General features: G+C 39.5%; 1 protein-coding gene across 1 annotated transcript in view; it reads left to right on the plus strand.

Moving 5' to 3' along the window:
- Nucleotides 1-12,272, plus strand: part of ELMO1 (engulfment and cell motility 1) — a 679,198-nt gene that overhangs the window by 653,334 nt on the left and 13,592 nt on the right. Inside the window, exon 20 of the mRNA XM_007950092.1 lies at nt 862-944. Coding sequence (XP_007948283.1) covers nt 862-944 — 83 coding nt within the window. The remainder of the gene's footprint in view (nt 1-861; nt 945-12,272) is intronic.

Genomic DNA, 12,272 nt, shown 5'->3' on the forward strand with positions numbered 1-12,272 from the left:
CAAACGGCATTATTTCCAGAATTTCAAGATGGATACCAACTACCATTTCTTTATCAGAAAAGAACATTCATCTTACTTTATTGAGTTTAGTTTCTTGTCTATAAAATGTTGTTGTTGTTTTATTTGCCATCGAGTTGGCCCCGACTCATAGCGACCCCTCCTTGGGTTTCCGAGGCAGCATCACTACAGAAGTAGGAATGCCCAACCTTCCTTCCAAGGAGTGGCTGGTGGGTTTGAACCGCCAGCCTTCTGGTTAGCAGTCAAGTGCTTTAGGCACTATGCTACCAGAGCTCCTATAAAATAGGGATAGTAAAGCCTACTTCACAGAATTATTATGAGAATTAATTGAGATGGTAGAGAGCTAGATTTTGGAGAATGAGTTTTCAGGATATGTTTAAATTCAGACAAATATTTTGAGATAGAGTTGCTTTCCCTCATTTTCCAAAACTCAGAAACCAAATAGATTCAGATAGTGTAGCAAGATATGATAATAATGGAAATCATCTGGCATTGTTCCTGGCACATTGGAGCTATAATCTTGGTACTATTGTGACTGTTACTACTGCTGTTTCCATTGTTATCACTTTCAACAATACCGTGATTTTTTTTTTTTTTTTTTTAGGTATTTGTTTTAGTGAATCAGACTCCTTTTATGGACAGAGTTTTTCCACCCCTCTCTCAGTGCTTTTCACTAGAATATATTTTAGTTTCTAGTCTTCTTTTAGACCACTTTTCTCTTTTTTGCAGTTGTTATTATGGCTGGCAACTCTATCATCAGGCTCAAGGCTTAGTTCTGCTTCTTTATTGACACTGAAGCTTTCACATTGTTTAGTTACTTTCATTTTCTTTTGTGAATTACAGTGCCAGTGGCAGATATCAAAGCTGTAGTGACGGGAAAGGACTGCCCTCACATGAAAGAGAAAGGTGCCCTTAAACAAAACAAGGTATGATTTTCATATTATTTCAAAGAGCTCTGTCTGTACAATGCAATGAGGGACTCTAGTGGGCCCAGCCCTTCTTTAAGAACTGTGGGTGTGTGCATGCAAGTATGTGTATATGTGTGTGTGGATGCAAGTGTGTGTATATGTGTGTTTGTGAATGTATAGTCACATATCACTCACTTATCTCTCCTTTTTCCTCTTTGCTGATTCCTTTTATATCTCTGACCTTATTCCTTCTCTCACAGATCATTTTTCTAGTCCCCACATCTCTTCTATTCTTTCACTTCCTATCTCATTCCAAACCGGGGATTGCCCTGTAACTGTTGTCATCCAGATCTCTCTCAAGCCTTCTCTGCTCATCTTCACTCATCCTCTGGGCTTCTTCCAACCTCTCATTTACATGCATATTCTCCTTTGCCTAAGGCATTTTGACTGCTAACCAGAAGGCTGGCGGTTCAATTCCTCCAGCTACTCGTTGGAAGGAAGGTTGGTCAATCTATTCCCGTAGTGATACCGCCTCGGAAACCCAAGGAGGGGTTGCTATAAGTCAGATCTGACTCGACAGCAGTGAGTTTGGTATTTGGTTTTGGTTTTCTCCTTTCTCACATCTCCACCCCAGTGTCCTTCAATTTCTCCTGCTGCAATCACCTTTTTAGTAACCTCCCTGGGGTCTCAGTGAAGCCTGCCTGGGAAAGGCAGATACCAGATGACTCAAAGAATCTTAGAACACTTTAAGGGCCTGATATCCTTCAGCATTGCAGAAAGCAGGCTGTGAAATGTTTCAAACCCAATTTAAAGGAGAAAATTACCTTTAAAGTATATATTGCTTAAATCCACTTCAATTGCAACATATTTCCTGATCCCCTTCAAGTTTACCAACTATCACTGTAACAGCCTGTGTTCCGTTACACAGGGTATCAAAAAACCAAAAACCAAACTCACTGCTATTGAGTTTATTTGGACTCACAGCGACCCCTAGTGAGTTTCCAAGGCTGTAAATCTTTATGGAAGTAGATTTTCCCATTTTCCTTCTGTGGAGCTGCTGGTGGGTTTGAACTGCTGACCTCTGAAGAGAGGGAAGAATTACCTGTACTCCTAATTTACAGATATTTTCCCTTGGGGGAGGGAGGAAGCTATTAGAGAGCCAATCTTTTTCTTTTTTAAAAAAATCTTTTGCTATCTTAGAAGACATAGTACCCATCTCTGAGCAAAAGTGTCCAGATGGATCTGGATGTTCCAGACATCTTGGTACCAAAAATATCACCTAGATCAATGAAGCATCTTTATAGTCCGGTATCAGTATCTAAGAGAAACACCAAAATTATACATGTCCTATTTATCAATCAGGGTTAAAGTTAATCCCTGCTCTACAATTTCAAACATTCTAAAAAAGACTAATGGGAATCAGATTTTCGAAGGATGGCCCTATCTGTAACTAAAGAAAAACAGAAGTATTATGAAAGTACTATTTAGGGAAATAGAAGAGGATTTGAGCAAGGAGGCTTATGACAGATCTTTGCTTCTTAAGTTACATAAGTATACCTCTTCTCAAGTCCATGTGAAATCCTGCTTTTTTAAGCCTGTCACAGTACCTATCATATAAAACCCTTAAAGATAAAGCATAATGTTGTAAGGGCATGTCTAAGCATCTAAGGCCTATGGGTCGTCTATTTCTCTGCACCTGTGGGAGTGTCCATTGCTCTCTTCACCATGATATGGGGAGACACATTGTACATCTCAATGATTCCAAAGGAGCATCCTTAACTGTAGAAGCCAGTCCCCCACCCTGCATGTCTTGCCTCGTGTGGGGCTGACTTCCTTCAACACCAGTAGGGATTGCCATATGCTCTGCATATCAGGTGTTCCCACCGTCTTAAGGAGCACTGGCTCTGCTTATCTCCAGCTGAAGTTTCCATGGTTCTATCAACACTTGGAGGTGAGCCTGAAACAATGTGAGGAAATTTGCAGCAACAGGAGTCCATAACCCAGAGAAAGCTGAGAAGGGTATGGTTGGCAGTGAAGCAGCCCTTCAGGACGCAAGCACTCTGAGTAGGGACCAAGAGAATTATGTAAAACAGGTGTGGAGGGTCTTCTAGCTTCAACTCTTAGGAGTCATCAGTTATGTCCTTACAACCAAAAAAGTCTAGTGACTAAAATTCAGTGACTTCTCTTGTATTGTTCAGAGGACTGAAGTGGTAAGGCAAACACATCCTGAAATCTGGAAGGCCAGATGCATGAAGAGAGTTAAAACTGAGATCTCCTTACCTGAAACAAAAAACAATGGAGCCATAAACTGGTAGAAATATTTAAGGTGCAACTTTGAAGAATTGCTAGAGGCTGAGTGTAGACTAGTGTGAGAGGGAGAAACTTCTGGGAGCTACAATCTTAGAGGTACCCCATACTTTCATGGGCTTTACCTGGAGAAACCCCACCATGTTCTCATGGTGAAAATATGAGAAAGAACCCCTTATGGTTTTGGCAGGGGAAGAGTAATTGTTAAATACTACAAGTCTTTTCCATAACAAAATCCTGTTCTGCAGAGTTGTATCCCAGCAGATAGAAGGGAATTCCACTCACTGAAATCCCCTCTAAATTTCTGGAAGTTCAAAGAGAATAAAGAAAAAAGATATCCAAGAGTATTCGAGAATAAGAACTATGGGATTATTGCATAAATAGAATACCAGAAAGATAATGAAGCAGAAGAATATTGAAGTCATAGTCAACAGAGGTCAGGACTTCAAAGAAATCCATTGGGAACACTGCAGTAAGGAAAAGGAGGAGGTTATGGGGACAGAGCTAAACTAGAGACATAGGATCGCGAAATGATTGAAATTTAATCAGAAGATTATAGAATACCTTACCACCACACCAACAAGACTCCAACATAATAATAGTGGATTATAGCTGAAAGATCTGCAAGACACAGGGTCTCTCTGAGTAGGAGTACTTAGGGCAAGAAAGTCAGGAAGGGAGAAAAAACAAAATCAGCAGAGGAATTTTAAGCTTCAAGCACCTGTAGCTGCAGCAAGCATTAAACAGAGCCCAACTCCTAGCCAGATTAATATAAATCCTCATACTAAAGACCTGTTTCCCTCAGTTCCTGTGACCCAATACAACATATCTGGCTTCATCAGAAGACATGCCAAAGGGCAAGAAGAAACATGTTCTAAAGAAACAAAGTGATCATCAGAACCAAACTCAGATATGACATAGATGTTGGGATTATCAGACAGAGAATTTAAAATAACTCTGAATAATACATTAAAGACTTTAATGGAAAAATAGACAACAGGCAAGGACAGATGGGCAATGTAAGCAGATGAAAATCTTAAAACAAATTAAAAAGAAAATGCTGGAAATCAAAAACCCTTTAGCAGAAATGAAGAATGCCTTTGATAGACTCATTAGTAGACTTGATATGTCCAAGGAAAGGATCAGTGAGCTTGAATATAGGTCAATAGGAAGTTCTCAAACTGAAACTCAAAGAGGAAAGAAAAAAAAAATTCAAGAATAAGAAATATAAGTTGATTGCATACATAGAATATCAAAAGGAAAAGAAGGAGAATGGAGCCGAAGAATATTGAAGAACTTTCCAAAATTAGTAACAGACACCAAACCACAAATCAAGGAAGTTTAGAGGACACTAAAAATGACAAATATCAAAAAACTACACCTAAGCCTATCATATTGCAACTGCAAAAAAATAAAGACAAAGAAAAAAATCTTAAGAAGCTAATGGAGGAAAATGTCTTACCTATAGAAGAACAAAGATAAGAGTAACAGCAAACTTCTCATAAGAAACTATGTAAGCAAGAAGAGAGTGGAATGGAATAGCTAAAGGGTGGAAAGAAATGAAAACACACCAACCTAGAATTTTATATGCAGTGAAATTACCCTTCAGAAGTGAAGGAAAAATAAAGACTTACTCATACTAACAAAACCTGAGATAATTTACTGCCAGTATATCTGCTGTGTAAGAAATGTTAAAATAACTTTTCAGCAGAAGGAAAATCATACAGGTCAGAAATTTTGATCTCCATAAAGAAAATAAGAGTACCAGAGAAGGAATAAATTAAAGTAAAATAAAAATGTATGTTTTCCTTATTTATAGTTGATATAAAAATAATTGTTTAATGTAATAGTAGTAACAGTGTAGTGGATAATTACAGCATAAGGAGAAATAAATGAATGACAGCAAAGTCACAGGAGCGGGAGGGAGTAATTGTGATACTCTGGGATAAAGCTCCTGCTCTCCTTGTAAAGCTGCATAGTGCTGATTGAAGGTAAACTTAAAGTAATTTAAATGTATATCGTAAACTCTAGAGCAATCAAAAAATCATTTTTTAAGAAGTATAATTTATATGCTAAGAAAGAAAATAAAATGGAACCATGTGAAATGCTCAAAAGAGGAGAAGGCAGAAAAGAGGGAACCGCAAGGAACAAATGCAGCACATCCGACAGAGTTACAAACATGGTAAATATTAACTCCACTACATAAATAATTATTTAAATATGAATAGTCTAAATACGCTGATTAAAAGACAGATATTGTCAGAGTGGATAAATAAATAAATAACAAAGCACACCAAATCTTTTGTCATCAAATTGATTCTAACTCATGGTGATCATATGTGTGTAGAGTAAAACTTTACTCCATAGGGCTTTCAGTGACTGATTTTTGTAAGCAGATCACCAGGCCTTTCTTCTGAGGCACCTCTGGATAGATTAAAATTGGCAGCCTTTTGGTTAGTAGTGGAACGTTAACCATTTGCATCATCCAGAGACCCCTTGGCTAAATAAATAACACCTAACTATATGTTGTCTAAAGGAAAATCACTTTAAATACAAAGACTCACATAGGTTAAATATAAAGGGACAGGGAAAGATACACAATGCTAACAATAATTAAAAGAAAATTGGAGTAGCTACATTAATTTCAGAGAAAGCAGACTTCAGAACAAAGACAATTATTAGTGATAAAGAGGGGACATTGCAAAATGGTAAAGCAGTTAGTTCTCCAAGACATAATAATCCTAAATGAGCATGTATCTAATAAGAGATTATCAAAATACATGAGGCAAAAACTGATAGAACTGAAGAGATATAGACAAATACATTATTACATTGGAGGCTTTCACATCTCTTTGCCAGTAATTGATAGATCAAGCAGGCAGAATAAGAATATTGATGACCTGAACAGCACCATCAATCAACTTGATCTAATAGATATTTATAGAATAACCTATCCAACAGCAGAATATGCATTCTTCTCAAGCTCATGTGAAACATTAACCAAGATAGACCACACTCTGGGCCATAAAACACACCTTTACAAATTTAAAAGAATAGTGTTTTGGTTACCTAGTACTGCTCTGACAAGGATATACCACAAATGGGATGGCTTGAAGAAATAGGAGTTTATTCTATTACAGTTTGGAGCCTGTAAGTCCAAGTTCAAAGTGCCAGGCTCTAGGGGCTGGGTGAAAGCCCCTTACCTTGGGCTTCAGCTCTGCCTCCTGCTCCCAGCCCACTGGAGCTAGAGGCTTTTCTTCACTCAGGCAGCTGCTAGCTGCTGAGACTGACAAGCCCAAGGCCCAAGGTTGACAAGTAAAAAGGCACAGTCCTGATGTTACCAAACCACACGGCAGGCCATTAATTCAAGTCCATTGAAAGTCCCAAGCTCGGCAGAGCATGGCAGGCTGCTGAACAATGACTCAGCTACATGCAGGGTTCAAGCGTGCCATAAGCTAGAGAGACCATTCCCCAAGGCTTGTACTTATGTACAGGAAGCAGACTACATTCCCTAAGACAGCTACTCAGCTGCTCACAGTAGATTCCACCATGGAGTTGATTACCAGTCTCATTGTGGGGAATACTACATCCAGCTGCCAAGCCACTCAACCAGGCTCAGCCAAGTTGACACACAAACTTAACTACTACAAATAGCAACCATACAAAATATGTTGGCAGACTGCATTGGAATTAAACTGGAAACCAGTAACAGAAATATAGATGAAAAGTCCCCAAATTTTTGGAAATTAAACAACATACTTCTAAACAAATCATGGTTCAAAGAAGTCTCAGAGAAGTTGGAAAATATTTTGAACTAAATGAAAATGGAAATATAGCGTACTAAAATGTGTGGGATGCAATGAAAGCAGTGCTTAGAGGGAAATTTATAGCATTGAATGCATATATTAAAAAAAAAAAAAAACATAAAAGCAAGACCACTGCTGTCAAGTTGATTCTGATTCATAGCGACCCCTGTTGGGTTTCCGAGGTGGTAAGTCTTTAAGGAAGTAGATTGTCCAGTCTTGCTTCCCTAGAGTGGCTGGTGGGTTTGAACCACCAACCTTCTGGTTAGCAGTCAGATGCCTTAGACGCTGTGCTACCAGAACTATTGGAAAACAAAAAGGACTTAAAATCAATAATGTAAGCTTTCACCATAGGAAACTTGAGAAAGGAGAGTAATTTAAGCTTAATGTCAGCTAAAGAAAAAACAATAATCAGAAATAGAGTAGAAATCAACCAATTTGAAAACAGGAAAATCAACAGCTAGTTCCATGAAAAGATCAATAAAATCAATAAACTTCTAATCAGACTAATCAAGAAAAAGAAAGAAAAGTCAAATTACCAGTTTCAAAACAGGGTTGGCTATCTCATGACCTCTTGGGAGCAGGTGATATGTGTGGGTGAATTTGACCTTTCTGTATGAAACACCTCTTCTCTTCCTGTAAAGGAGACTAAGAAAACAAATGGAGAAACTGAGTAGATTGATGTTTCCCAACATTTTTTTTTTCTGTCATGGTACTCATAGAAAAATGGATGGATGGATGGATAGATGGAGGTAGGGGCACACTGCTGTATACAGATAAGACTGAAACTGGAGTTAATTGGCCTACATGTTCCACCTACCTCAGCTTCTTCTAGGCTTCCTTTATGACTGAGAAGGAATACCTCAGCCCACCTAGCTGTTCAGTTTTCATATACATGAAAACTTTTGTCTTATAATGTTAATTGTGTTCACACACCTGGCTCATGAGGCAAAATATAAAAAGACAGATAGCTATAGTTTTAAGAATTTACCCCCACCAGGTACTCCAGAGGCCTAATCCTTCCTACCCTAGAGAAGGATTTCTTTGAAGGAAAAGGGAGACCAACAGCTTAAAAGGCCAATGAGAGTTGACCAAAATGTGTCCATGGGGGTATGTCAAGGCACATTGGGTAGGCAGCAACCAAGGCATGTTGCTGGCTCTCCAGTTTCTTACTGGGGACCAACTTCTGATAATTTTCTGCTACAGCCTCTTTTAGGAGATAAGGAAGTTCTGGGTTTTTCAGAGATTAAAGAATTTCTGAGGCTCAATACAAAAGTATTGTCAAGGTAGACGGAAATTCAGTGGGAAGAATTTTATTTTCAATATTTAAGAATTCTAAATTCAAGCTCCATAATTTATAAAATATATAGTTCATTTGTGGCTGTGTTTTAAAGGGAGCATTCATGGTATACTGAATTTGAGGCTTATAGCCACACCAAACCAAAACCAAACTCACTGCCATCAAGTTAATTCCAACTCACAGCAACCCCCATTGGGTTTCCTAGGCTGTAAATCTTTATGGAAGTAGATTGTCCCATCTTCCTTCCCCAGAGCAGCTATTGGGTTTGAACCTCTGACCTTCTGGTTAGCAGCCAAATGCCTTATCCACTATACCACCAGAGCTCCCTTACAATTACAGAGTCAACACAAAATCACCAAAGGAAAGATCTGCCCAGATCCTAGTGACTCAGACAGGAGACTCTTTGTTGTTGGGAAAAGCTTCCATTTTACCATATGCCAGAATCCAGCTTTTATTTTTCCAGTGTGACTCTTGAACCTCAAATAAGAAACAGATTATACTAGAAGCAGATGTCCTAATATCAACCTAGTCTTAATCCAAAAACTCTTTATTTATTTTCCAGATTTACTTCATTCATCCTTCATTCATTCAGTGAATGCATTGAGTAGTCTCCTTGTTCCAGGCCTATGCCAAGTGTTCAGGAAACCAAAAATAAGTACAACCTGGCCCTTGGCCCTTAAGTATTTAGTAAGGAAGACTTGTGCATAGACAGATAATTAAAATTCAGTCTTCTTTAGGCCCTACCAAGGAGGGAAGGAGAGTCCAGTATTGTTGAGAAAGGCTTATAGAGGAAATGACTACTGACCTGGGTTTTGAAAAAGAATTAACCAGGTACAGAAGCAGGAGGAAGACTTTCCAGAAGCAGGGAGTATGTGGAAAGGAACTAGGGCCCTTCAACACATGAAGGAGCCTACTCTGATTGGGAAACATTGGATGGAAAATACAGCACTGATGAGGATAGAGAAAAGAAAATAGAGTGGAAAATTGTTGGACAATAATGCTGCTAAGGAGTGCTGATGGAGTAGTGCCTAAGGCCTTTGACTGCTAACCAGATGGCTTGTGGTTCAAACCCACCAGCTACTCCTCAGAAGGAAGACGGGGCAATCTACTTCCTTAGAGATACAAACTTGGCAAGCTAAGGAGGGGTCGCTATGAGTTGGGACCGACTCAATGGCAGTGAGTTTGTTTGTTTTGGTTTTATATGAATGTTGTTTTTGCCTTCTAAAATAAAAATTCAAATTCATAGGTATAAAGAAAAGCAGCAATGCACAATAGCTATTCAAACTACTACTGTTTACATGGCCAGATTTAGCATGCACATACACGTTCTGTTTTCTTTGACCCAAATGTTTTACCCTCGAGATGACCTGCATAGATGATGCAGAACCAACATAATTAAATTTTAGGCAAAGTGAGGTAAGTTATACCAAAGCAGTATAAGGAATGGCAGCCAACACTGTATACTGAAAATAGATTGTATCAAACTGAACTCTTCTGTTCAGTTAGTCTATCAGTTAATCCTTGGAAGATGGCAGTCTCCAAATGGAGTTGACAGTCATGCCCAGAATTTCTCTGAGCTTCCCTTGACCCAGTCTGCTGGCTATGAGTCCCAGAGCCAAAACGTTGAGTATGGAACCAGTGGTGCAGGCAAGGACAGTGAAGGATATTCCGTTCCTCTGGTCTTTCCTCTCTCTCAAACTCACCCTACCCCTGCCTTCTTCCACATAGTGAGGTGATGAGTGTGAGTCAGCAGAACAGAGGATGAGACAAGCTGCTCCTGGACATGATTTTTCACTGAATTAAATCCAGAGAGAACAAAAGAGCGTCAGTAATAAGTAGCATAGCCCCAGAGCCGTGGGTGTCTGTTGTGGTGTGTGACAAGAAGCCCCTGTGGAGGACATTGCCCCATATCCATGACACTTACTCCATCACCACCTGGTGCCTGTCTTCCTTACAGACAGTGTGGACAGGTGGCAGCTTCTAGAGTGTTATCCCGAGTGGTGCCATCATTCCCGGCTCCTCAGCCTCCCTGCCTGAAGTGCTGAAGAGCTGACCTTCACACAGAACTCAGTGACAGCAAGCTAGAGACGTCAATAAAACCCATTATAAGCGCTAGCACCTTTTAACGCAGGCATGTGGTGCAGAGAATTAATTCCTCCCACCCCCACCCAGACAGCTTTGGTGAAATTAAAGTGCGGATTGACATTCACACGAATTTCCCATTTCCTGCCTGTGTTTATTAGGAACCTAGGTCGTGACAGTTCTGATCACTCAATTCCTGAGTGGTATATGCCATAGAAGGGCACAGCCAAGTTTGCATGCCTGCTTTCACCTTCCTCCCACCCTGCAGAAGGGGACATGTCACCACGATGACCACATTGATGCTCTGGTCTCAAGTGACAGCAGCAGTTAGCCAGGAGGCTGCGCCTGGGCTCTGACAGTGATCATACTGGCTGTCATTAGGAAGGGGATAATTAGCCAGGCGATTTCCCCTAAGCAAAGCAGCAGTTACCATCAGCCAAGAAAGTTCTTCATGAGTTTCTTCTTTTCCTATTTGCCTCTGGAATTCACCTAAAAAAAGAGAAGGTTGCTGGTTTCTGTTTGCTTGTTTGGCAGTCCCATGTGTGTCAGAGTAGAACTGTGGTTCCACAGGGTTTTCAATGGCTGATTTTTCAGAAGCAGATCACCAGGCCTTTCTAGGTACCTGTGGGTAAACTCAAAACTACAAGCTTTCAGTTAATTGGCAAGCCCCTTATCCAATTGCTATAATATACTAAACCCACTGCCATCAAGTCAATTCCAACTCATGGCAACCATGTAGAACAGAGGAGAGCTGCTCCATGAGGTTTCCAAGGCTGTTAAACCTTTACAGAAGCAGACAGCCCCATCTTTCTCCCTCGGATTGGCTGATGGGTTCTAGCCACCAACCTGGTCAGCAGCCAAGTGCTTAGGCACTGCCCTACCAGGGCTCTTTGGCTATAATCTCCTGGCTGCTGATTCAAAAGACAAGCCTGTCAAAACAGTCTTCCCAAGTGTGAGAAGCAGAGTTTTCTTAAGGAGTGATACTAAAATTGGTAAAGAAATCATCATGTATATCAACTTTGTTAATCTAAGAACAACTTTCATGTATTCATGACATTAAAGCATAATTTTTTATTGAAAAAAAAATGGTTGAAGTTTTTAAAAGGAAGAAAATAGTCACATATTTTCCTAGCACCGTAACATAATTATTTTCATTTCCCATATTCGCTTCCATTATTTGTTATTATGATCAGTAGGTACAGGGTGCTTTTATAAACTTTTTCTTTTTTTCGCTTGAGATCTTATCTTTATAATTATCATACTGAATGTCTGGGTTGCTGAAGTGTGATTTCTTTAATGGTTTACCCAAAGAAAGGAGAACATTTAGTTGGTTTCTTGTATTATGTTCTTAGAGATAGTAATATATAACTTTGGCATTCTTTGCAAGTTTTTTTTTTTAGCAATAACTCCCAGGAATGAGATCCCTGGTTCTTGATATGTATTACCTTGCTAATTTTTTAAAAGGATGATACCAATTTATGGTGCCACTAGCAGGGCACCACAGAAGATAGGCCTGGTGATCTATCTGTAAGCTTACAACCATTGAAAACCCTGTGGAGTACAGCTCTCCTCTGCAACACATGAGGTCACCGTGGGTCGGAATTGATTCAATGGCAATGGGTTTTAGCAGGGCCTATGACTATTCCGTAGAGATACTGCCTCGGAAACCCAAGAAGGGGTCGCTATGACTCAGAAACGACTTGATGGCAGTGAGTTTTTTTTTTTTTTTTTTTGGAATCTTTATGGAAGCATGGACAATAGCTTTCAGATTGTAAAGGTAGGTGCATGCCTTCATAAATTATTTCTAAAACATAATTGAGCCTTACAGTACGATGGGAGTTATTTTTTTTTTTT

The sequence above is a fragment of the Orycteropus afer genome, unplaced genomic scaffold (assembly GCF_000298275.1).
Source record: "Orycteropus afer afer isolate SDZICR_OR568_19922 unplaced genomic scaffold, OryAfe1.0 scaffold00263, whole genome shotgun sequence".
Lineage (NCBI taxonomy): Eukaryota > Metazoa > Chordata > Mammalia > Tubulidentata > Orycteropodidae > Orycteropus > Orycteropus afer.